The 25699-nt window shown below is 48.5% G+C and overlaps 1 protein-coding gene across 1 annotated transcript in view; it reads left to right on the plus strand.

The window, feature by feature from the left end:
* The window catches only part of ANGPT4 (angiopoietin 4), a 45326-nt gene extending 27234 nt beyond the window's left edge, over positions 1 to 18092 (plus strand). The window contains exons 4-9 of the mRNA XM_003904938.4: positions 2569 to 2816; positions 6601 to 6716; positions 8074 to 8175; positions 9590 to 9756; positions 13581 to 13711; positions 14864 to 18092. Of these exons, the coding sequence (XP_003904987.1) occupies positions 2569 to 2816; positions 6601 to 6716; positions 8074 to 8175; positions 9590 to 9756; positions 13581 to 13711; positions 14864 to 15024 (925 nt within the window). The 3' untranslated portion in view covers positions 15025 to 18092. The remainder of the gene's footprint in view (positions 1 to 2568; positions 2817 to 6600; positions 6717 to 8073; positions 8176 to 9589; positions 9757 to 13580; positions 13712 to 14863) is intronic.
* The last annotated feature ends 7607 nt before the right edge of the window (positions 18093 to 25699 follow it).

Below are 25699 nucleotides of genomic sequence, written 5' to 3' on the forward strand. Positions count from 1 at the left end.
TCTCTTTCCCTTTCCTTCCTTCCTTTCCTCCTTCTTTTATTTATCTCATAAATTTTAACAGCTTTATTGAGATCTAATTCACCCACCATACTACTCACCCTGTAAATTTTATTGGTTTTACTTCTTTGCAAATAAATAAATCTGGTGCTATCTACCTGCTTCCTTTCCCAGAAGAAACCACAGCTACCAGGTTCTTGTCTGCACTGTCAGAGAGTCTTTGCGTTTATAAGCAAATAGGCATCAGGGGAACACTCTTTAAATTACCGAAAAAAAATGGTCATGAGGTTTAGATAAAGCAGAAAAATCTGGCAGCTAAGGCTGATTTCATCTCCATTTCAAGCTGAGTGAAGAAAAAAACTGCCAAAGTCAGGGTTCTGGAGAAGGCAAAATCTATCCACTGAACGAGCCACAGGCCTGTGAATCAGGCCAGATGTTGTTGTTCACATGCTGGTTCAGGATAAGGCCATAAGATCCCCCAGCTCTCTGATCTGGGTGCAATTAATGACAGTCTGCCCATCTTCTTATTCTCCCAACCCAAGGTCTCAGTGGCAAGGACTGGGACAGTTTCAATGACTAAATTAGCACCAGGTGTCTAGAAATCAATGAGGATGGAGGATGTCATCAGTAAACTCTTGGCCCATGAAGGCAGAGCAGGAATTCTAGAATTTCAGTGTGCCCCAATTCTCTCTTTTCCTGAAGCATAATTGGGTGTCCAGAGGAAATTTCTTCTGCCCTAGCTGGACTCATTTTCTTAGTCTGCAGAAGGAGTCGGCACAAGTGGATATACAGTAAAATGTCTCCCTCCCAGCCCTGTTCCTCAGCCACCCACCCAAGCCAGAGGTAGCCACTATTCCTAGTTTCTTGTGTACCCTTCCATTCATTCAACCAACAATTATTTTTTGAACTCTTTTCTTGTGTTAGGCACTATTATAGACACTGTGGATATAGAAGTGAACAAAGAGACAAAAGCCCCTTTCCTTATGAAGCTGACATTCTATAAGCTGACATTCCAGGGTTTCTTATGAACATGCAAACACCTACATACAGAAGATTGTTAACTTACAATGGTTGGGCTTACAATTTTGTGACTTAACAATGGTACAAAAGTGATACACATGCAATAGAAACCGTACTTGGAGTACCCATACAACCATTGTGTTTTTCTCTTTCATTACAATATTCGATACCTTACATAAACTGTTCAATATTTTGTTATAAAATAGGCTTTGTGCTAGATGATTGTGCCCAACCACAGGCTAATGTAAGTGTTCTAGGCCTGTTTAAGGTGGCCTAGGCTAAGCTAGGATGTTCAGCAGGTTAGGTGTATCAAATGCGTTTTTGACTTAGGACACTTTCAACTTATGATGGCTTTATTAGGACGTAGCCCCATCATACGTTTTGAAGCATCTGTACACTCCCGTTTTTATCCTTTTTAAGCCCAAATGTAGCCTACTACTTGTTTGTACCTTGTTTTTATAAATTATTATTCAGTTACCTTAGAAAGATTCTATAACTGCATGACATGCTTGCTCATTCTTTTCCCTACCTTTACAATGCTCCACCGTATGTGGTCCCTGTTTTTATTTCTGCAGTCCCCAGTTAATGGATATTGAGGTTGTTTCCAGCCTTTTACTAATCCAACCAGTGATATGATGAGTAACATTACTATATCTCATTTCACACACATGTGAGCAAATCTGGAGGATAAAATGCCCAAAAAGAAAGAGCTGAGTCAAAAGCTTTCTTTTGAAAAACTCCTCTTTGCTTCTAAATCCATTACAAAAAAAAAAAAAGTCTCTTGATTATTATAATATATCAGACAACAGGAACCTGTACAAAATAAAAGTGAAAGCTGGGCCCTCCATCCTGCCCCCATCTTCCTCCTCTCCATCTTCATTCACTCAAACCTGCTCTGCAGAAGTCACAGTCCTTGAGGGAATTTCTTTCATATTATCCCCAAACACAGGCACCACTGTGGTCTTTCCAGCCTTCTCCTATATGTTCACCCCATTTCTCTATATTTACATTAATACTTTCTTTCTTTCTTCTCTTGCCACACATGGGGTTAGACTTGATATGCCCCAAGTCCTGGGCATCTTTCCAATTCTGTGCAAATGCCTCCTTCTTCACGACTGCGGAACATTTCCAGGGACACCAAAACGCAACGGATTCAGCCAGTCCTGGCTGTTGGCCATCTAGACTATATTGTTTTTTGTTTGTTTATTTTTCTATTAGAAGCAAGTCTACAAGGCCATTCTTGCCCATGCTCCCTAGAGGATATCTCCTGAGAGTAGACTGCTGGGTCAAAAAGCAAGCACATTTGGGATTTGATAATAGCTACCCAGTTGCTGGTGTCCCTCCCACACCACCTCTTTCTTCCACTAAACCTCAATCTATATTACTCCAGGGCCGGGTACCTATTTTCTCCTCTCCTCAACCTGTGCCTACAGTGGCCACAGGACGTTCCACCACACTTGAGTCTCATTGTCAGGCTGCAGGGACTCCAGGGCCGGGGTGCATGCTTCGTGAGGATGCCAGGCTCATCTCTGTGCGCTCCCTACCCCGCAGCGAGCTCGAGAAGCGGTTGCAGGCCCTGGAGACCAAGCAGCAGGAGGAGCTGGCCAGCATCCTCAGCAAGAAGGCGAAGCTGCTGAACACGCTGAGCCGCCAGAGCGCCGCCCTCACCAACATCGAGCGCCGCCTGCGCGATGTCAGGCACAACTCCAGCCTCCTACAGGACCAGCAGCACAGCCTGAGCCAGCTGCTGCTGTTGTTGCGGGACCTGGTGCAAGAAAGGGTTAACGCCTCGGCTCCGGGTGAGTGAGCGGAGTGCGCCCCAGTGCGGCTAAAGACGGGTGGGAGATGGGAGGGAGACCCTGCTCACACTCCAGGGTCTCTGGGTACCTGGGGGCCATTGCGGGCCCCACCCTCCCCGACCATCTGTGAAACAGAAATAACAATAAACAGTAATAACAATGTCAGCAACAACAATCCCAATCCAGGCCCTGTCCCCTAATTCAGTGTGTCACCTTGGGCATGCCCCTGCCGCTCCCTTGGCCTCAGTTTACCTGTGGGTTTTGGAGGGGAGGATAAGGGCAACAGCAGTCCAGACTGACAAGTTCGGTCTCCAGGATTCACTCTCCAGCCGCACTTTCTTGGGCTTGTCCTACCCCTCCCTGGGCCTCAGTTTCCCTAGCTATAGAATGCGGAGGAACTGGGAGGTTGGATTCAATGCACCCCAAGGACCTCTCTCATCTTAATGCCTCTGTCCCTAAGCCCAAGAGGGCCAAACGGAAGTGAAGAGGCATCCCTGGCCCTGGCTTCTGGGGCAGGAAAACAATGCTAGGCCAGCCTCCCAGGGCCTCACTGACTCCTCCTAACACAGCCTACTTGGGTTATCCAAGGCATTCTTGGTCCCAGCGGCAATCACTCAGTCAACAAACATTTACTAAGCACTTACTGTGTTCCAGGCCCAGGGCTGGGTGCTGGAGATACAGCAGTGAATGCACAGTCACAGCCCCTGTCCCTTGCAAAAATGTTCGATCCCTGGTCTATGAGTCCCAGAGGGAAGGAGAAAGAAACACAGTTTTTGAGTGCCAAATATGTGCCAGATGCTCAGTTGTCAGTGTTCCTGAAGTTTCTAGACCATGAAAACAGACAGGTCCAAAGGCTGTTCGAAGGAGAAGGGCTCTTAGCCTGAGGCTAGCAGGGGCATGGGAGGCTTTTGAACAGAGTGGGACTACTTTCAAGAAGCTCTGATTGGAACCATGTGTGGAGATGGCTTGATGAGAGAGAAAGATCAAAGGGGCTGCTGCTGCTCCTAGATCCATAAGGGAAGGCTGGAAAGCCTTTAAGACCCAATAGTGATGGCACTCCAGGCGCCACCAGTGCTGACAAGGATTTGAGGGCAGAGGATCCCACCTGGCTCCATCTAAGTCTGACAGACACTGCTGAGTAGGGATTTGAGGCATAAGGAAGCTACAGGCAGGAAAAGTAGACACCTTCTAAACCGTGACATGTGTATTAACCTGAACCCATTACTGGCTTATGCATAGACCTGGCTGTGAGCTACCTGAATTCATCCTATGTGTGGGTTTCTTGTAGCTCAGCCCAAGGCACAGGGCCTGGGCCCAACACCTCCCACTAACCCACGGCTAACCCAGTCCCCAGCTGAGGCTGAATGTCTACTCAATCGTCTGAGTAGGAGGTTGTGTTGGGCACCTCATCTTGGGCACCTTTTGCCCAAACACCCTGTCCCCTGTGCTCCACTATCACCAGGGAAGGACACTAGGCAGCTGCTTTCACCCCCTTCTGGATGGAGAAACTGAAGGACAGACTCAGTCGCCAGGTGTAGAAGAGAGGGTTGGTTGGAGATGGGGCACAGGAACCAGGCATTCTTGAAGTCTAGCAGGAAGGGAGCACTAGCTCTCTGCCTAGCTTTGTCCTAGTCAGGTGGAGGCTGGTGAAAGGAGAAAAGAGTCAAGTCTTCTGATGTTTTCAGGCAGTGGGGAGTTTGGTTCAGAAGGTTTACAAGGACAAGGGCACAGGCAGAAAAGATCTAACCTGAGCACGATATAAAAGCAGCAATTGTTAATGCAGGCTGTTTGCCCAACCTTACGTATGCTCAGTGGTGGAAATCCAAGGGGAGATGTGTAGGAGGAAGGGCACTGGTTTTGCAGTCAGATGGGCCAGAGTTCAAGCCCTGGCTCCTTCACTTATTGGCAGTGGAACTTCATACAAGTCATTTATTTAACTTCTCAGAGCCTCAATTTTTCTTACCTGTAAAATGGGAATAATAATCTCATGGAGTTCTTACACAGAGAATCAGATGAGTTCAGGCATACAAAAGGGTTCAGCACAGTGCCTATGGCCAAAAGCGAGGGAAACTGGTGCAAATTACCAGCTCAGATATTCAGAGGAGGACCAGGTCAAACCATTACATGTCAATATCAGTCCATCCTATTCTTATGCCTCCCAAAAATATTTTTCCTGGTCCCAAACTACCCCTGGCATTATATGGCACCTTGGAAACACTACAATACATGGTGAATATTTCACTTTTAGTGTTGATATTATTGTTATTGTTATTGACATTGTTGTAAACTAAGGAAAGTAACAGTGAGCAGAGCCTTGGAAAGGGTGGCTGGAAATCTCAGGCCAACCCTGGCTCTGTCCTTGCCTTACTGGGTGAGGTTCAGCCCATCCCTTCTCACCATGAGGACAACAGCCTCCTCATGCTTGGCTGGACTCCATTCCCCATGGGGAGCTAGAGGGGTGCCGACAGGTAGGACAGTGGAGACCCCTGCCCAGGAAATGCTTGTGGGCGAACTGGGATGGATTTGGGGGTCTTTGTCACCTCATTTGTGACATGACAGCAATAGCCTTCTCCGGACAAGTGCCCCAGATCTAGGATCTGGGATCCCTGAAGTTCAGATGTAAAGCCAAACCAGGAAGTCCCACCCTGTGGTAGCCTCCTGGTTCCTCATTGGTTTTGACGACCTATCCATCTGGAATTTTAGCCCCATCCTGTGTACCTGCCTACCCAGAGAGACTGGATTCTGGTAGAATTATAGTTCAAACCTCTAACTGATTCCACTAATTGAGACAGAGGAGATTTTAAATCTCTGCACTTTATCTGTCAAGTCACTTTTTCCAGGCCAGGCCTAGAAACCCCTGGTAAGTTTTGGTCATTAATACTATCCTGATCTCATGTAGTCCAGAGGGAAGAAACAGGGGCCCTTTAAGGCCAGCTGTCAGCTTCCAGGGAGGACAGAATGAGGGAGCCTATGCCCAGGGCAGCAGGGAGATCCAGCCAAAAGGGTGGGCTATGGAGGGGAACTCACAGCTTCCCACCCAAGGGAGCTCCAAAGAAGGAAGGTTCTGCCTTACCTGGCTGTGTGTCCTTGGGCCAGTTGCCTCACTCTTGGGCCTCAGTTTCCTGGTCTGTGAAATGGGAAGTGCCTCACTGGAGTTCAGGCCCCAGTAACTCTCTCCCAGAAAACTCTAGCGGCCTCCTCTCTGGCCTCTCAGCTTTGAGTCTCATCCCCTCCAGCCCCCACTCCACACCCTGGACAGAGTGCTCTTTCTCAGCCCAGATAATCTGGGCTCCTCAGCCTGGCATTCAAGGCTGACCTGGCCCGCCCTGCTGAAATCTCAGCTTCCTCTCTCCTTTTCCTTTCCCACCTTCTCTGTGCCAGCCTCGTTGTACCCTCTCAGTTTCATCAAACAACAAGGAGCCTCCCTGGTCTCAACTCCTCTCTCATCATGTGAGTCATTTCCTTTCCTTGGCCTCAGCCTCAGTTCCCCTCCTCATGCCCTGTCTTCTTCACACACTAGGGCCCTTCCTACCTTGGGGCCTTTGCATATGCTGTTTCCTCTGCCTGGAACACCTTCCCCTTCCCCATTGGCCAACTCCCGCTCATTGTACAGGTCCCAGCTTACTGTCACCTCCTCTACGAAATCTTCCCAGGTCTGACTCATCTCCCTGTCCCCAGCACCTCCCAACCCAGAACCTGGCACAAAGCAGGCAGGCATGCCCACTTGGACCCTTCTCTCTTTCCTTGCCCATCTCCAGCTGACTTTTGTGTTGTCCCTTTGCAGCCTTCATAACGGCAGGTGAGCAGGTGTTCCAGGACTGTGCAGAGATCCAGCGCTCTGGGGCCAGCGCCAGTGGTGTCTACACCATCCAGGTGTCCAATGCAACGAAGCCCAGAAAGGTTAGGGGGCTCCCTGGGAACTGTGGCTGTTAGAGGGTACTGAGCCAAGGGCTTCCCAGACAGACACCCCCCTGCTCCATCGGGACTTTGTCCAGTATCTGAAATACCAGAGGTGTAGGGATGGCTTTGACTTCTGAAACCCCCAGCAGTCAGGGGTCAGATTGTGGAGATAAGCAGAAGTTCCCAAAGTTGGCAGTGTATCCTTCACCAGCATCACTTTAGAGGTGCTTTCATTGGAACAGCAGGAAATAGTTCTGTGTTGGTTGAGATGATGATAGCTGATATTACAAACAACCCACAAAATTTCAGGGCCTTAGCCCAAAGATGTTTCTTTCTAGTTTACATATTGAAGGCAGGACTTGGGATTCTGCCCCATGTGGAAATTAGAAACCAGGGCTAATGGAGGTGCCACCATTTTCAATGAGTGGCTCCCAAGGTTGTCCTAAAATTTAAGGTCAAGTCATCAGATAAGGAGGGTGACAGAGAAGAGCACGGATGTCAGGAGGGAGGGTCTGAGAGCCAGGCCTAGAAGGGAAACAACTAGCAGATTCCAACTTCACAATTTCCGTTTTTTTTGTTTGTTTTTTTTTGTTTTTTGTTTTTGAGATAGGGTCTTGCTCTGGTGCCCAGGCTGGAGTGCAATGGCATGATCACAGCTCACTGCAGCCTTGACCTCCTGGGCTCGAATGATCCTCCTGCCTCAGCCTTCCAAGTAACTGGGACTACAGACACATGCCACCATGCTCTGGCTAAAATTTTTAAATATTTTGTAGGGACAAAGTCTCCCTATGTTCCTAGGCTGGTCTCAAACTCTTGGGCTCAAGTGATCCTCCCTCCTCGTGCCTAAATTGCTAGGATTACAGGTGTTAGCCACCATTGCTCTATTTCCTTTCACCCCCTCTTAATATACCAAAGAGAATGCCTCTGTTTGTCTCCAGGTTGTCTTTTACACTTCTCACACACCTGCTAAACTCTCTTTTCAACAAAAAGAGGTCAAGCTTCCATTTACCTAGTATGTGCCAGGCACTGTTCTAAACACTTTACATGACTCATCTCATTTAATTTTCACAACCCCAGTTTGCAGATGAGAGACTGAGGCACAAAGAGGTTAAGGTATGAACCTCCATTTTACAAATGAGAAGAGGAAGGCTCTGAGAGGTCATTACTTACCCACCACTTTAGAAAAATGATGGCAATGGATGGACAATTTGAGCCTGGATCTTTCTGATGCCCAGGACCCCCAGGCTCACCTGTTGCTCTGTGGGGGTCTGTCAGCCTAGCCATATTTGGGCCAGCACAGACCTGGCCTCTGGCTGCCTCCAAGGGCTCCCAGCTGTGCCTTGCCCACCCCCTCCAGGTGTTCTGTGACCTGCAGAGCAGTGGAGGCAGGTGGACCCTCATCCAGCGCCGTGAGAATGGCACCGTTAATTTCCAGCGGAACTGGAAGGATTATAAACAGGTAATCCTGCTGCCTTGGGGAGGGGCCGTTCAGCCCTGAAACTTGGGGCAGGGGTTGGGCTGTTGGAAGGGGACTGCTTTGCCCTCATTCCTCCCCCAGAAAAAATCAACTCATCTAAAGTTGACAGTGCACATCTGCTTTATGGTACCCCATCACCTGAATTTGAATGTTCTTTTTGAAAGCTTTGACATATGTTCTAAGAAAAAAGTTTAGCTTTATTTTTGTTTTAATTTTTTTTTTAAATAATACATATACATTGCCAATTTTTTAAAGAATACAAAGGAGGGGACAGAATAAAAATCCCCCCCAGTCACCCCTGACTGCATTACTTTAATGAAGTTTCTTGTCTTTTCATACACCTATGGTCATATCTGCAGGAGAGATTCATCAATGAGGAATTGCAGGGCCAAAGATCACATGTATTTTATCAGAAGAGAAACCCGATTGTTTTCCAATTTTTTAATTAGGTTTGAATAAAGGATTTTTTGTCAAGCTGACTTAAAATACTTAAAAACTCTTAAAGTTTTCAAAGCCAAAGAAATAGAAAAAGATTCCCACAAGGTGATACAGCAGTTCTGTTATTTGTGTCTGCTTGCTGTTCATTTAGGGAATACTTAAAAATAAATACCAAATTAAGTTATGAGTGTTTTGAACTAATTGGGTTTTAAACAATAATTAAAATGGCAAGGAGGAATAGGGTGTCCAGGTGCAGAAGTACACAAAAGAACACTGAATATTAACCATCAGGCTAATCCGCACTGCATCGTGACTAAATTGGGGAGCGGGCTTTGGGTGTGCCCCTGTCCTTGGTGCTGAATTCTTGTTCTGTCCAAGGGCATTGGGACATGACATTCCCCACACTCTCAGTTTTACATTTCTGTGTTGCTGAAATCTTGCAGTGGCTGCGCTGTCACTGAACAAAGTTTGCTCTATTTATGTAGCTGATTGAAATACTTATTTAATTTTTGTTAAGGTTTAACATACATGTGGCTAAGCACACAAATAAAGTGTAAGTCTCAGTGAACCTTTACATATGTATTCAACCACATGACCACCACTCAGAGCTAGATGTACAACACTCCCAGCACCCCAGAGGCCCACTTTGTGCCCCCTCACAGTCAATACTCCACCAAAGGTAGTCACCAAAGATTAGTGTTCCTGTTCTTGAACTTCAGAGGAATGTGATTTCAGTAACTTTTAACAGGCTTTTACACTTACAAAAATCTTAGTCTTTTCCCTGTAGCAGGTGGAGGGCTCCCACTCCCAGGCCTGCCTACACTGTACTTATGAACTAGATTATTAAGCACAGTGGTTTTGTATAAGTAGCCCTGGAGCCTGGCCCAGCCCATCTCCTCAGCCGGGGACATGGCCTCCTCCTCAGCATGAGTCTCACCCCACGCTCCCCTCCCTATAGGGCTTCGGAGACCCAGCCGGGGAGCACTGGCTGGGCAATGAGGTGGTGCACCAGCTCACCAGAAGGGCAGCCTACTCTCTGCGTGTGGAGCTGCAAGACTGGGAAGGCCACGAGGCCTATGCCCAGTATGAACATTTCCACCTGGGCAGCGAGAACCAGCTATACAGGTGGGCTCAGGGCCCAGACCGGTGTGGGGGCTGGGGTCTTCAGGCTAGTGGGTGGGCTGGGGTCCCCAGGCTAGTGTCTACAGAGTCTGCTCCAAGGGTCAGTCTCTGGGCGTCTCCTGTTCCTGCCATCTGTCCCCCATTTGGGTACGCGTCATGGGATCTGGAAGCGGCTGGTTAGCACTCAGCATGTCCTAGCCACTGGGTGGAGTGGAAAGAATGTCACCGGCGCTGCCATCTGAGGAGCAAGAAGGGGTCTTCCAAGGTCAGTCACCCCAAGTCAGCCTTTTTACAGAGACCCAGAAGCAAAAGGAGGTGACTTTCCCAGCCTGTCCTATGCCCGGGGTTGGGTGGAAGGGTCCCTGGGCCAGAAGTTGAAATTCCTGCACTCATTGTGGCCTTGCTCCAGCTTGCTTTGGGAATTTGGACAAGGCAGTCTGGCTTCTCTGAGCTTCTGCTTCTTCAATAGCAGGATGAGCTTAAACATGACGATATTGTAAGATGATCAAGGTTTCTCACCCTGTCCTCAGCCTGGTTCTTGGTATATTTGGGAAAAGGAATTAGCATTTATTGAGCACCTACTATGTTCCAGGCACCATTATTCCATTTAATCTTCCCCACAACACTTTGAGGTAGGCATTACTGTACCTACTTTAGTAATATGGAAACTGAGACACCAAGTTTAAGTATCCTGCCTAAAGTTACAAGTTAAATGAGCTGGGATTTGAACTCAGATCTCCCCGCTGCCAAAACTCATGATGTCTCCACAACATGACATTGCCTCTCAGAGAAATTTAAGGATCTTTTAGTTAAGCCTGGGTCCTGGCTATCTCTGAACCAGGAAAAAATTGGATTTATACACTCACACTCACAGGGCTGCAGAAAACCTCACATGTCATCTGGTTCTTCATAGATTCCCTTCATAGTTGCAATCATCATCCAGCTGTACTGGAATACCTCCACTGATGGGAAGGTCGCTTCCTCCCAAGGAATCTCTGAATGACTCTCTGTCCTCCTGAACTTTATGCCTGATTCCACTTCTGGGAACTTCTCCGTGATATGTCCCCATTTTTTCCTCCAGCTGAGTCCCATTTAAGCCACTGGCCACCAAAGCAAAGGCTTTTTTGAGGCAGGGTCTCACTCTGTTGCCCAGGCTGGAGTGCAGTGGTGTGATCACAGTTTACTGCAGCCTTGACCTCCCAGACCTCCCAGGCTCCAATGACCTTCCCACCTCAGCCTCCCAAGTAGCTGGGATTACAGGCATGCACCACCATGCACAGCTAATTTTTGTATTTTTTATAGAAACAGGGTTTCCCTGTTTTTATAGAAACAGGTTGCCCAGGTTCTGACATCCCTCCTTATGGGATCCATACCAACCTGATAATGCAAGGTCCAGAGCGGAATGAAAAATTCCTTGGATGTCCCCCTACTCCTCATACCTGACCAGTGAGTAGCTACAACACCATGTTGAGTTCCATTTAAGCCACTGGCCACCAAAGCAAAGGCTTAAGTCCTGACTCCATCCCTACTTCCCTGAATGACCCTGAGCAAGTCCCTTCACCTTTTCATATGTAGAATGGGTGCCTTAGGCATACCTTACCTCAAAAAGGGTGTGATGAGGCCTGAATGAGATACTGCACGTGAAGCATTAACACAGTGCCTGGCATGTAGTAAACACTCAGCAAATAAATTACAATCACTGTCCCAAGGCAGCCCTTCATACCCTTCACTGGACTGCTTCCTGGGAGCACTGCTGTTCCCATCCTTAGACATAGTAAGTGCCTAAAAGGAAGCTGAGGGAGCCTCCCAAGTCTTTTCTACACAGAGAATGATTAAGTCTCATTTCCCTGGTGACAGACACAGTCTGTGACTGGAGGTGTGGTGACCGAGCCAACCACATACCCAGGCCCTGTATTCCCTCTGAATTCCCACTGGTGAATTTCTCAGGCCCTGTCCTGGAGGTACAAGAGCTTCCTTGAGCTTCCTTGGCCACATCTGCCATCCTCTTGCCTCCACCCAGCAAGACCTTTTTTATTTTATTTTCCGTTTTATTTTTCTTTTCTTTTTTTTTTTTTTTTTTTTTTTTTTTAGACAGGGTCTCACTCTATTGCCCAGGCTGGAGTGCAGTGGCATGATCACAGCTCACTACAACCTTGACCTCCCAGACCTCCCAGGCTCCAGTGACCTTCTCACCTCAGCCCCCCCAAGTAGCTGGGATTATAGGCATGCACCACTATGCCCAGCTAATTTTTGTATTTTTTATAGAAACAGGGTTTCCCTATGTTGCCCAGGCTGATCTCGAACTCCTGGGGTCAAGCAATCAGCCTGCCTCAGCCTCCCAAAGTGCAGGGATTACAGGCATAAGCCACCCTGCCCAGCCTCAGCAGGACCTTCTTAATTGCTCCCAAATTGGCTCCCTACTTCGGCTGCCAGTGCAGCCTCCCCCAACCCTGCTGTACAAACACCCCGCATTCTCTCCAACCAGGCCCAACCATCTGCCAAGGGCCAAATAATAACAAGCACTGAATGTGTTGAGCAGTCACCCCGGGCACTGCTCTTCACACTTCACACACTGACATCACCAAATCACAATAACAAACGACAGCAGCACTGTTAATTTCACTCTTGTTACCACTGTAACAGATGAAGAAATTGAGGCTCAGTGGGGTGAGACAATCCTCCAAGGCCATGCAGCTATCAAGTGGCAGAGCTGGAATTTGAATCCAGGCTTTCTGCCCCCAGATCTCATGGTCTTCATCACTAGGCAGGGTTGGACATGCCCACCAAGGCCACAGAGCCTGGCAAAGAAATAGAAACCCTCACCCGGCTGGCCGCAGATGTCAAAGCTGCAGAGCTGGGGTGCCCTGGAGCCCAGATCCATGGGGGCTGGTGTGGTCAGGGAAAGCTTCTTGGAAGAGATGGGTGATTGTGAGGAGGTGTGATGGGACTGGGGTTGCCAGATCATCATCAGCTGGGGAGCAAAGTGCACATAGGCTCCCAAGTCAGGCCACAGTAGGCTGGCATGTGGCTCTGACCCTCATTCATTCTGAGACTTGAGCAGGTTTCTTTGGCTCTTGGGATTTCTGTTTTCGCATGTGTAAAATGGGAATAGGGTGTTGTGAGGATTAAATGAGAATGAGTTAACCTAGGCAAAGCACTTTGAACAATGCCTGACACATAGCAGATGCAAAAAGAAAAAGAAAGAAAGAAAGAAAGAAAAAGAAATGTTGCCGGGCACGGTGGCTCACATCTGTAATCCCAGTGCTTTGGGAGGCTGAGGCAGGCAGATTACTTGAGCTCACGTGTTCAAGACCAGCCTGGGCAACGAAGTGAGACCCTATCTTAACAAAAAATACAAACATTAGCTGGGCCTGGTGGCACGTGCCCATGGTCCCATTTACTCAGGAGGCTGAGGTGGGAGGATTGCTTGAGCCCAAGAAGTCAAGGTTGTAAAGAGCCGTGATCGTGCCACTGCACTCCAGCCTGGGCAACAGAGCAAGATGCTGTCTCTAAAGAAAAAAATATATATATATTAGCCATTATTATCATTATTGTGACCATTATCACTTCTCTCCAAGACTCAGGTTCAGTGAGATGGGGGAGGCCTGGCATACAGTAAGTGCTTTGTCCCTGGGAGGCAACAGGCAGGGAAGGCAATCCAGGAAGGGAAGCAGCCCAAGCCCTCCACCCAGGCTGGGGCTCTCCCTCCAAGAACACCTGGAGGGGAAGCCCAGCGTGGGACAAAGCCACTGGGGGAGTTCTTCCTTGACACAGCCCCAACCTGACTCTGGGCCCTTCTGCCACCACCACCTCTGGGTGGCCTCCAGGCTTTCTGTGGTCGGGTACAGCGGCTCAGCAGGGCACCAGAGCAGCCTGGTCCTGCAGAACACCAGCTTCAGCACCCTTGACTCAGACAACGACCACTGTCTCTGCAAGTGTGCCGAGGTGATGTCTGGAGGTAGGTGCAGGGTAGGGTGAAGTTCCACCCACCCATGGGCTTACCCAGGTTCTTGTGTGCCCGGGTGCTGTCAGTAGGGTGGGTGCAGGTCCAGGCCTTGCCCACCCATAGGCTCACCTGGCTGTGCCCCTTCGGTGCCTTCCCCCACTGGGTCCTTGAGGTCCCCTCCAGGCCTCACCTCCTCCTAAAGCTGGCACCACCAGTTTTCCTCAGAGACAAGGCTAAAGGAACACTGAGTGCAGGGCCCCGCGGGGAGGCACCTATCAGTCCCAACCCCAGGCAAGCCGAACCAGAATCAGGAGACCAGAGGGAGGCAGAGGGGCAGCTCCCCACCAGCTCTGACTCAGGCAGTGTTCCTTGGTAGGCACAGAGGTCAGAGAATGGGAAGTGGAGTGAATAGGAGACAGAGATAAAGTAGGAAGAACAGAGACGGGGGAGAGACCTTCTGAGACACAGAGGACAGATGGAGAAAGAGAGAGACACTAAGGCTCTCGGAGTCATTGAGCAGCAGATGGAGAGCTACACCGGGGCAAAGAAGTACAGAGGGAGACGGGGGAGAAAGACTCAGCCCAACAAGAGGCCGGGACATGAACACAGCGTGTGAAAGTTGGGGGCCCAGAGGAAGGGAGGGCCAGAGACACGAAAGGCAGAGAAGGACCAAGACCATCAGACAAAGATGAACACAATGGGACACACAGAGACAGACCCAAGCACAGAGACCATCAGAGAGAAAGAGATGAACCTGGAGAGTGAGAGACTCAGACAGAGTGACAGAGACCACTAGGAAGCAGTGGGGAGAGCGATTTGGGGAGGCTGGGGAGCTGGAAAGGCAGAGGGTCAGGGAGGGAGGAAGACAGGGACACCAAGGGCTCAGGGAGAAGGCCGGGAGGAGCGAAGGGGCTCGAGGAGTGGCCAGAGCCCCTTGCTGCCCTCTAGAGGCCCGGACTGAGCAGAGGGTCTGTTGCCCACCCCACCCCCACTCCCACCCAGCCCCATCCCCACTCCCACCCAGCCCCATCCCCAGCCAACTGGCTTCCCAGAGGAGGTAACAGCCCCGATTAGTCTTTGTTCTCTTTGGGACACAGGGGCTGCCCTCTTGCCATTGGCTGGGCTCCCACCTCCACCAAGCACCTTTCCTCCCTCTTCCACCAGGGTGGTGGTTTGACGCCTGTGGCCTGTCAAACCTCAATGGTGTCTACTACCACGCTCCTGACAACAAGTACAAGATGGACGGCATCCGCTGGCACTACTTCAAGGGTCCCAGCTACTCGCTGCGTGCCTCTCGCATGATGATACGGCCTTTGGACATCTAACAAGCAGCTGTGCCAGAGGCTGGACCACACAGGAGAAGCTCGGACTTGGCACTCCTGGACAACCCGGACCCAGATGCAAGACACTGTGCCACCACCTTCCTTGACACCCTGGGCTTCCTGAGCCAGCCCTCCTTGCCCCAGAAGCCCAGAAGGGTCATCTGCCCCCCTACTCCCCTCTGTCTGTTACATGGAGGGTATTCAGGGCCCATCCCTCTGATGTAGTCCTCACCCTTCTTCTCTCCCTCCCCCTTCAGGGGCTCCCTGCCTGAGGGTCCTTGAATGGGCTGAGAACAGACCAAACTAGACTCTTCAAAGGAATACATGACCAATGGTGGGGTTGCAGGCAGGTGGAAAGGTATTTGCACATCAGAAGCTGCCCAGATGGCCCAGGTTCTATCCCTTGGGTTGGCGAGAAGGCCATCTCCCATTCTAAGCTCCTGTTCCAAGCTTTCCTAGTCTTGAGATGTCCTTGAACTTTCTTTTCAAGTCTGAAGGGGCTGCATCCACCCCTTAATGTGTGGGTTAATCATTATTTCCCCTTCATACTTCACCACTTCTAGGCTCCAATGACTCTAGAGCTCAGGGTCTTTAGACTTCACCACTTCTAGGCTTTACCACTTCACCACTTCTGGGCTCCAATGTTTGGAGCTCAGGGTCTTTAGGAGACCTAAAAGGACATGCTCCTTCACCTCCAGCATGTCCTAGAGGATGTGTCACAGGGAATAACTGTGGTTTGTCTCTAAAAGTACCTATGAGCAATGAGAAAAGGAAACAGCAGGTTAAGTCAAAGTGAACAGGCACTCTTAACTGCAGGACTGATCAGAGCCTTTAATATGGCCAAGTACCTTGTGACTACCCATGAAGTGGCTAGAGTGGGCAGCTTTCTCCAAATTTACTTATTTGAAAATGGGCTCAGTTTGTCCCAGAGCATCTCACAGGGCTGTAGATGCTCTTGGACAAAGCTAGTGCTCCCCTGGCGCAAGGAGGAGCCCCACAGCCCCATCCCCACCTCAGCTATACTCACCCTTTTTGGCTACAAGGGCCACAGTGACAGCCTCAAACAACCTCTAAAAACAACTAGAAATAACCTTTCAGTTGAAACAGATACCATCCCTGAAGAAGGGTCTAGAACTTAGTCCCTGCCTGTGTTATAGGCTCATGCCTTCCAAAGCTCCTTCAAGCCCCAGGAAGCTGATCTCTACCTGGGTGGCTTCCCTCAGGACTTCCTGTAACCTCAACTCCCCCAGGCTCAATTACAGGGACTGTTGGGCAGGACATCTGTCTCCAAGTCCAGATCCTCTCTGCCTCCAAGCCGAAGCCCCTAGCCTCCCTCCCCTTCCCCATCCAGCAGTGATGCTGACTCTGTGGTGGTAGGTGGGGAGCTGCAGGGAAGGAGATCAGGCCTCTGCCTGAGCTTGGGAGACCAGGGCCCACGTAGCTTCTTTCAGAGGATGGAGTCAGAAAGGATCCACAGCCACTGTGTCACCTGCCCCCATCACTGTGTCATGCTCTCTGCCCTGTTGTCATCAGCCAACACCCAGGCCTAGCCAGGAGCCCAGCTGCCCTACCGCCAGGATACACATCTGTCCTCAGAAGGTTTTCTCCTGGATGAGGCTGGGCCAATGGGAATAGGATACCTTCATCCCCCTGGCTCTGCCCCAGCCCTGAGTCCCACTCTCAGCTGATCCCTGAGTAAACCCAGCACAGACTGACTTTGATCTTATTCCTGGGAAACAGCACTTTTCCCCTTCAAGACCCAAAGGACATAGTTGCTGATGGTGGCATTTCAGGCAGGATGGGAAATCTTTAGGGGTAGGTTGCTCAAATTGCTTCAGGCAGCATTTGCCCAGCAGACTTTCATTTAGCCTCTACTGTGTGCAGTGTGGTGTGGTAGGCAGGGCTTTGGAGTCGGACAAACCTGCTCCAGCTCTGACACTTTGGTCCAGTGGCTCAGCCTCTCAAGGCACCAGTTATCTTCTCAATCGTCAAAGCCTCAGTTGTCCCATCTGTAAAATGGAGATGATAATATTCCTTCCCGGCTGGGCTGTGGCAAGGAGGAAATGAGACCATGTATGTCATCGTCTTAGTAGAGCCTGGCATGAAGCAGGTGCCTAATAATGTTTGTCCCCAAAGAGGTGAATGGGGTGAGGAAGGTATTCCCCAGCACATGCCGCTCCTTCTCCTGCACTCAGGTGAGGAAAAGGTGTTTTATTTTTGTATTCACATCATTTATTTTTCTACTGTAGTTTCTAGGCTGATTGCAAGCTAGAGAGGAGACAGGGCAACGCTGTGAGGCCCAGGGACAGAACTCCTCTGGGTGGCATGAAGGCCCAAGTCCCTCTCTGTACTCCCATTTTATAAGGGGGCAGGAAGCTGATTTGAGTTGCCCTCAGACACCCGTTCTTCGTGTCATTTTATTTTATTTTTTTGAAACAGTCTCACTCTGTCGCCTAGGCTGGAGTGCAGCAGTGGCATGATCTCGGATCACTGCAATCTCTGCCTCCTGGTTCAAGTGATTCTCCTACCTCAGTCTCCTGAGTAACTGGAATTACAGACGCCTACCACCACACCTGGCAAACTTTTGTATTTTCAGTAGAGACGGGGTTTCATCATGTTGGCCAGGTTGGTCTCAAACTCCTGGCCTCATGTGATCCACCTGCCTTGGCCTCCCAAAGTGCTGGGATTACAGGCGTGAGCCACCATACCCAGCCTCAGACACCCGTTCTTAAATATTCATCCTTCTTTCTTATCTTCCTTCCTCCTCCATGCCAGGACTCAGGTACAAGGGATAGAAATTCTAGCCCTAAGAAATAAATTGACTCACAATTTATTGTCTAAGGGTAAAGGCAAGTGAGGTTAGATCCAGAGGCTCAAATGATGTCAGCTCCAACTCTCAGCCCCTCCATCTGCCCTTCCATCTGCCCCATTGACTTCATTCTCAGCCAGGATCTTTCCTCACAAGAAGGCTCTGGCAGCCCCGGGCTCGTGTCCTCCCAGCTCAGGATCCCTGACTCGGGGAGCTCCCCTGTCTCCGTGGTTCCAGTAAAGGAATGATTTTCTGCAGCCAGGACTGGTCCTGTGTCCATCCTTGCGCTTATCACTCTTACTTTGCTTGACCAGACCTTGGTCACATGATCACGCCTGGCACCAGCAGTGGGGTCAGTGCCACCCAAGTCATGACTTCAGGAAGCAGGGATGCTGGGCAGGCAGGAGCAGGTGTTCACCTTCCCTCCTTCCCTGTCCCTGGCTCCCATCTTCTCTCCACCTCTGTGCCCTCTCTCAGCCTCTCCGTCCCCAGGTCGTGACCCCAGGCTCCAGTTCATCCCAGATTGCCTCAGACTATCAAGGACACAGCTGTGTCCTGCCCAGGAATATTAGGTCCTGTTCTCAGTCCTGGCTCTGCCATTGGATCAGAGCCCCTGGCCCTCTCTGAACCTGTTTCCCATGGACAGAGCACCTAGCAACCTCTGGAAGCCCTTCTGACAGTGATGCTGACTCACAATGGCTGCAGACAAGACCAGCCTGAGGATCCTGGGCAGCACAAGGCACTGCAGAGGGCATGGCTGGTGTGGTCTCAAGCCTAGATTGGGTCTCCTGGGGGCCACAGCTCATAGGGACCAGCCTCTAGGATACCTGCATCTGCGGGTTCCTATGCAAAACCCTTGTCACCTCTCCCTGCACCAGGTTAGTTTTCTTACCATTTGAGTGATGAAGAAATTAGGCACTGGGCACAGTGGCTCCTAGCCTGTAATTCTAGCACTTTGGGAGGCCAAGGTGGGTGGATTGCCTGAACTCAGAAGTTCGAGACCACCCTGGGCAACATGGTGAAACCCCGTCTCTACTAAAAATACAAAAACTAGCTGGGCATGGTGACACATGCCTGTAGCCCCAGCTCCTCGGGAGTCTGAGGTGGGAGAATTGCTTGAACCGGGAGGCGGAGGTTGCACTGAGCTGAGATCTCGTCCCTGCACTCCAGCCTGGGTGATGGAACCAGACTGTCTCAAAAAAAAAAAAAAAAAAGAGACAGAAAGAAAAGAAAAAAGAAATTAGGGCTCAGAGAGGGAAAGGGTCTCATCCAAGGCAGCACAGCCATGCACCACCTCCAGCACATTTATATTTGTAAGCTGCCTTCCTCTCCCAGAACACTCTGGACATCTGGGTATCTACCACCAAACTCCTATACCAAGGGCAGGAGGAACTTCCTGGAAAGGCCTCCAAGACCCGTCAGTCTCTCCCACTGGCACCTGATGGATCCTGAGGGAGCCAGATCAGCAGAACACAGCATTTCTGAGATCTCTGCATGTTCCCAGCAAAGGCAGTTTCCACACTGGGGAGAAAGTTCCCTGAGTACACCCCAGAGACATCCACGACGGGCGAGGTAGAAAGCGGCCATGTGCCGAGGGTGAGGGATGATCCTCATCAGGATGGTTTGTCTCAGTGGCTGGGGAATTTGACCCTTTTTTCTGAGTTTTCCTTCCCCTCAGTCTGTGTGGGCCTTCACCTCTCCCATTTAAAGATGCTTCAGAAAGCTGACAGCGTCACCTTGGCAACACCAGAATCAACATCCTTAAATGAGAAGATGAGGTGAAGTGACTTGCCATGATTTGTTCATTCTACTTCCCCTCCTTAATAAAGCAGCTCACAAAGCTGTAATAATTAATCCAACATGGCACAAGTATAAGGATTAGCAAATGATGACCACAAATAATCCATGTGATATATGTGTATTATTTTTTATCGATCTCGGTTAACCTTGAGAAAGAAAATAATTAACCAGACTTGCTTTCTGATGTGACACAAAGGATGAGCCCACACCAGCCCACAGGCTATAAAAACAACTGATGGATATCATAATGCACAACCACTCAATATCCGTGTGACCTTAAATAAGTTGCACAACCTCCCTGTGCCTCAGGTTCCCCTCTGTAGCAAGCTGGTAATACTGCTGCTTCATGGGGTCATTGAAGGATTGATCAATGAATTTTTCTTTGCTGTGGCATGGGCATGTTTGGCATCTGGTGAAGCCACGGACCCCTCCTCAGAATGGTGTCTTCATATGCTTAAAATAAAATTAAATGCATTGGATTATGAAGGAAACAAATTATATTAAAAACACAGTCATTGGTCGGGCACGGTGGCTCACGCCTATAATCCCAGCACTTTGGGAGGCCAAGGCGTGCAGATCACAAGGTCAGGAGATCAAGACCATCCTGGCTAACACGGTGAAACCCCATCTCTACTAAAAATACAAAAAACGTTTAGCCAGGCATGGTGGCGGGCACTTGTAGCCCCAGCTACTCGGGAGGCTGAGGTAGGAGAATGGCGTGAACCCAGGAGGCAGAACTTGCAGTGAGCCAAGATTGCACCACTGCACTCCAGCCTGTAAAAATACAGTCCTCTGTAGGCACGTGTGTTATGCCAAGTTCCTGTGAGGGCCCAAAGGACACATCTGTTGTACCAAATAAGTTCCAGAGCTGAACCTCAGCACACACATGTGCATCTGGGCACCTGTGCACAGAGCTTGTATGCACAGAGCAGGAACACATGCATGCTACAAAAGGCTCAAGAGCCAGACTCCAAACTCGCTGCCCTTGTTGATGATTTCCAGCTGATGGAAGATGAAAAGGCGAAGGTAGATGTGTTTTGGAGATAAAAGGCCTTGCTTCTCTGTTTACTGTCTATGTGACCTTGAGCGAATTGATTGACCTCTCTAAGACTCAGTTTTCTGGAATATAATATGGTTCTCTTCTCTCAGAGAAAGGGTGGAGTTCAGTGAGGTAACAGAAATGTAAGCATTGCATCATTCAGAATGCTCTGGGCTGCAAGTAACAGAACACCAACTCCACTGGTTTAAATGAAAAAGAAATTGATCATCTAGAGGTAGGCTTCAGGGATGACAGGAATCAGGACCTCAATGATGTCAGTAAAGCTCCAGGCCACTTCTGACCCTCCACTCAACCACTCACTCTTCCACCTCCCTGTCAGATTGGTCCCAAATGTGGTTCTCCTGGTAGTCCATACTGGAGTAGTGTCCACGCTGTGTAGTGTCTTTTCCCCATCAGCAGAAGAGAGAAACTTTGTTTTTCTTTTCTTTCCTTTCCTTTTTTTTTTTTTTTTTTTTTTGACAGAGTCTTGCTCTGTCTTCTAGGTTGGAGTACAGTGGTGCGATCTCAGCTCACTACAACCTCTGCCTCCTGTGTTCAAGCAAATTCTTGTGCCTCAGTCTCCCAAGTAGCTGGGATTATGGGTGCCTGCCACCACACCTGGCTGATTTTTGTATTTTTAATAGAGACTAGGTTTCATCATGTTGACCAGGCTGGTCTCACACACCTGACCTCAGGTGATCCACCCACCCCAGCCTCCCAAAGTGCTGAGATTACAGGCGTGAGCCACCACACCCAGCCAGCAGAAGAGGTAACAGTATTTTCTGTCAAACTGGAAGAAAGGGACTCTGCCAGTCAGGTAAGGGAGGGCAGTTGATAATTGGAATGGCACACCTTGGAAACCGACACAGAGCCCTTCCCTCCTGGGCCTCAGTTCCCCCATCTGGATAATGGGGGCTGGACACCCTCTGGTGACCCTTAGGTATAGCCTTTAGGAATCTTCAAATCCTCACCATCCGAGCCCGGGTCTCAGTGATCCACATGTGCCACCTCTCCCAGGATTCCACTGCAGATCTCTCACCTTCATTACTTCTTCCTGAGACCAGCTCAAGACCAAATAATGGGACAGTAAAACTTCCGGGAGTAGAAAAGAATCTAAAAATGCCTGCCCAGTTTGAGCAGGAATGAGCTTGTTGCTCCAACTTAATATATAGAGAGCTTTACAAGTAGGAAGGGATCCTCTCAGACCCACTAATGTTGACGGAAATTGAGAAAGAGGAAAGCAGCCCTGACATCCAGGGGCCGTCCTGGATAGTCATCAGCTAGGACTGGGTGTTGCTGCGAGTCAGCCCAACACGCACAGGAAACAGCTTATGTCCTGTCCAACGTTAATGATTGCCCAGAACACCAACATCAGATGAGGTCCTCAGTGATTGATGAATCAAGACAAAATGTGGAACACTCTGTAACTGTGCCTGAACAAAGACAAATCATGCACATTTCCAAGCCACAAAAATGACCAAACACCCCCCAGTCCCAGCTAATACAAGTGACCACTGCTTCTTTCCCAATGAAACCGTTAGCCTTGTTGAGTCTGCCTTCTCTATAGAAAGGACTTGTTAAGATCCCAACTGCATAATTACCCCCACTTCCTGAAGTGATTGGATTGGATGCTTCCTGAAGCATCCAATCTGAAGAAAAATCCCACATCCTCAAACCCTATTCAAGTCACCTAACAAAAGGCCAATCCTATAATAAGCCTTTTCTAACACTCTTACCAAGACATTCCAGGGTTCCCCATGGTGTGCACTTTCTTGTCCAAATGAGTAATAGACCCACTTATTTAACTACAGGTGCGTTCCTGGTGATCTTAGGCCCTTAGGAGGGCATTGACAGTAAATTACTTATTTGTGTGCATTCATAAAGTGAGCTATCAATTCCTTAGGCCTATAGTTCCCAAACAACTAAAAAGACTGAAGCAAAATTATCAATTAAATACTAATGCACTACAAAACTAATAATAATAATTATTATTTATTTGTAATTAAGTTATTAATAATCATGAATTTTTTTTTTTGAGACAGAGTCTCACTGTCACCCAGGCTGGAGTGTAGTGATGCAGTCATAGCTCACTGTAACCTCTGCCTTCCAGGCTCAAGAGATCCTTCCACCTCAGCCTCCCAAGTAGCTGGGACTAGAGACATGTGCCACCATGCCCAGCTAACTTTTGCACTTTTTGTAGAGACAGGGTTTTTGCCAAGTTGCCCAGGCTGGTTTCAAACTCCTGGGCTCAAGTAGTCCACTGGCTTTGGCCTCCCAAAGGGCTGGGATTACAGGCATGAGGCACCACACCTGGCCAACAATGATTATTATTACTGTTTATTCACCCAAACACTGCTGTATGTACTGTCCCTGCCTTTCTGATTCAATTCTCACAACCTCCCTGAGAAATATATTCTGCATCCATTTAAAATTAGGCTTGACTGCATGTAATCGAAAACCCAAATAAACATAGATTTACAAAACAAAGGGGTTTGTTTATCTGTTAGCTTTTGTGACATAAAAAATACCCCAAAACTTAGTAGCTTAAGTAGCTTAAGTGCACCACCCTTCCGGAGGTAGAACATAACTCCCACTCCTTAAGCATGGGCTGCATGGAGTGACTTTCTTCCAAAGAGTACGGCATGGAATGGAGGAAAGAAAGAGTGGCTTTATAGTGGAGAAACATGCCAGCGATCAAGGTCAACATCCACAGTGAGAAGTCGTATTGATACTATGTCCCCCCATCTAAAGCGATGACATTGGCACTTCACCTTTGCGGTCTTCCTCCCTAAACACATCACAAGAAAATCACCAGAAAAATACAATTTGAGGAATGTGTTACAAAATACCTACCGGTTGTCCTCAGAACTATCAAGTTCATCAAAAACAAGGAAAGTCTTTGAAACCGTCACAACCAGGTGGAGCCTAAGGAGACACAACTAAATGTAATGTGGAATCCTGGATGGGATCCTGGAACAGAAAAGGGATATTAGGGAGAAACTGAGGAAATCTGAATGAAGTATGGACTTTTCAGTTAATAATAACAGTATTGGCTCATTTGTTGTGACATCTGTACCATACCCTAATATAAGATTTTTTGGTTTTAATATGTATCATACCCTAATATAAGATTCTTTTGGTTTTGGTTTTTGGGTTTTTTCACAGACAGGGTCTTGCTCTGTCACCCAGGCTGGAGTACAGTGGCACAATCATAGCTCACTGAAGCCCCAAACTCCTGAGCTCAAGTAATCCTCCCACCTCAGCCTCCTGAGTAACTAGGACTACTGGGATGCCATGACACCCAGCTAAATTTTTTATTTTTATTTTTGTAGAAACGTCCTAAAATAAAAGTCTTACTTAAAAAAAAAAAAAAAATCAGGGAAGAGTCAGCCCAGGGCTGCTGCAGTCTCTGTGGTATCAACAATGTTTCAGGTTCCTTCCAGCCTCATGTTGCTTCATCCTTATCATGTGTCTTCATCCTCAAGGTCACTTCTTGATTCAAGATTGCTGCTGGGGCTCCTGCCATAATGCCTGAGTTCCATGTAGGGAGAAGAAGAAGAGCAAATGGGCTTTCCTCCCAGATGTATCGGCCCCCTCTAGCGGTAGTCCTCAGAAGCCTCTCGCTGAATAACTTCCACTCACTGGCCACCAGTAGCTGTAAGAGAGGCTGGGAATAAAGTCATATTTAGCTGGATATATCACCATGAGGAATAAAATCAGGATTTGGTCAACAAAAAACAGGGAAAGAAGGGAACTGCATAGGCAACCAGCAGTCTATCAGGTGCTATTACAATTTCATTTTAAAGATGAGCAAAACTGAGGTTTAGAGAGGTTGAGTGATTTGTCCATAGTCTGAGGACTGGGCAGAGAGGAAGACGCATTTGAAGTCTGAAATTATGAGTCTTAAGCCTGCAACCCTAAGCATTAAGCTATGCTGCCATATCATCAATGTAACAATATTAATTAATTAATGATATGGTTGATGTTGCTTTGCTAAACCTGAATTGCCACCAGCAGTGTGAATGTGGGACACTCAATTGCGATGCCATTTCGTTTGGGTTTGTCATGCACTTCTACCCAACTCTGCATGCTGATGATGGCTTTGTTCTCCCACCATTTGGCACCGTTTCACCCATGGTGAAATTTCTCCCCACGCTGTACTTCTGCATCACTGGCCTTCATTTAGCAGGAATTCATCTTTACGTATCAAAGCCACCTCTGCCATTTTCTCCTCTGGTTACAATGGTAAAGTGTAGTGGGCAAGATCACAGGCTCGCTGTTGACATTGCTGCAAGTTACTTAACCTCTCTGTGCCTTGACTGACTGATCTGTGAAATGGGGATGCTGGTGGTATTTATCTTATAGGGTTGTGGTGAGGGTTAAATAAAATTTTTAAAAATAGATTAAAAATGCTAAGCGTAGTGCCTGGGCCATAATGAATTCTCGACAAATGCTATTCTTTGCTGCCAGTGTGATCCCAAGTCCAAAGGCAAGCTCAGGTAGGACTTACCTGTGGCTCTGCAGATGATTCATGATATGCTTGAGTTACATTTTTAGGATTATCATCAAAATGAAAGCAAACAGTTTAAAAATTCCTTTGGAGAACTCATTAGCCACTACCCCCAATTCACCCTCCTTATATTTAAAGCAAAAAGCACCAGTTTTTCAGACCTGGCCCAGACCCTAGTTCTGCCATGAACTTGTAGTGTGACCCTGCACAAGCCTCTGTCCCTCTCTGGGCTCAGCTTACTCAGCCCCCTCCTGGGCCATTGATGCTGTTGCCAGGGCCAAATGTGACAATTGGTTGGGAAAGAAATTTGTGATCTGCCAAGTGCCTGGGGACCCTGTTCATCTGGGGTAAACAGGTCCTGGTGATAGTTAGAAACAAGCTTCCTAACCCAGGAAATTTTTCCCTCCAAGGGCCGGGATTTGCAGGGCCCAGCTCTCCTGGATCTGTCCTAAACCTGTTGTGTGGCTTTAAGTAAAACCCCTCCTCTCTCTGATCCTTAGTGTCCCCATCTGCTTACTGA

The sequence above is a fragment of the Papio anubis genome, chromosome 16, assembly GCF_008728515.1.
Source record: "Papio anubis isolate 15944 chromosome 16, Panubis1.0, whole genome shotgun sequence".
Lineage (NCBI taxonomy): Eukaryota > Metazoa > Chordata > Mammalia > Primates > Cercopithecidae > Papio > Papio anubis.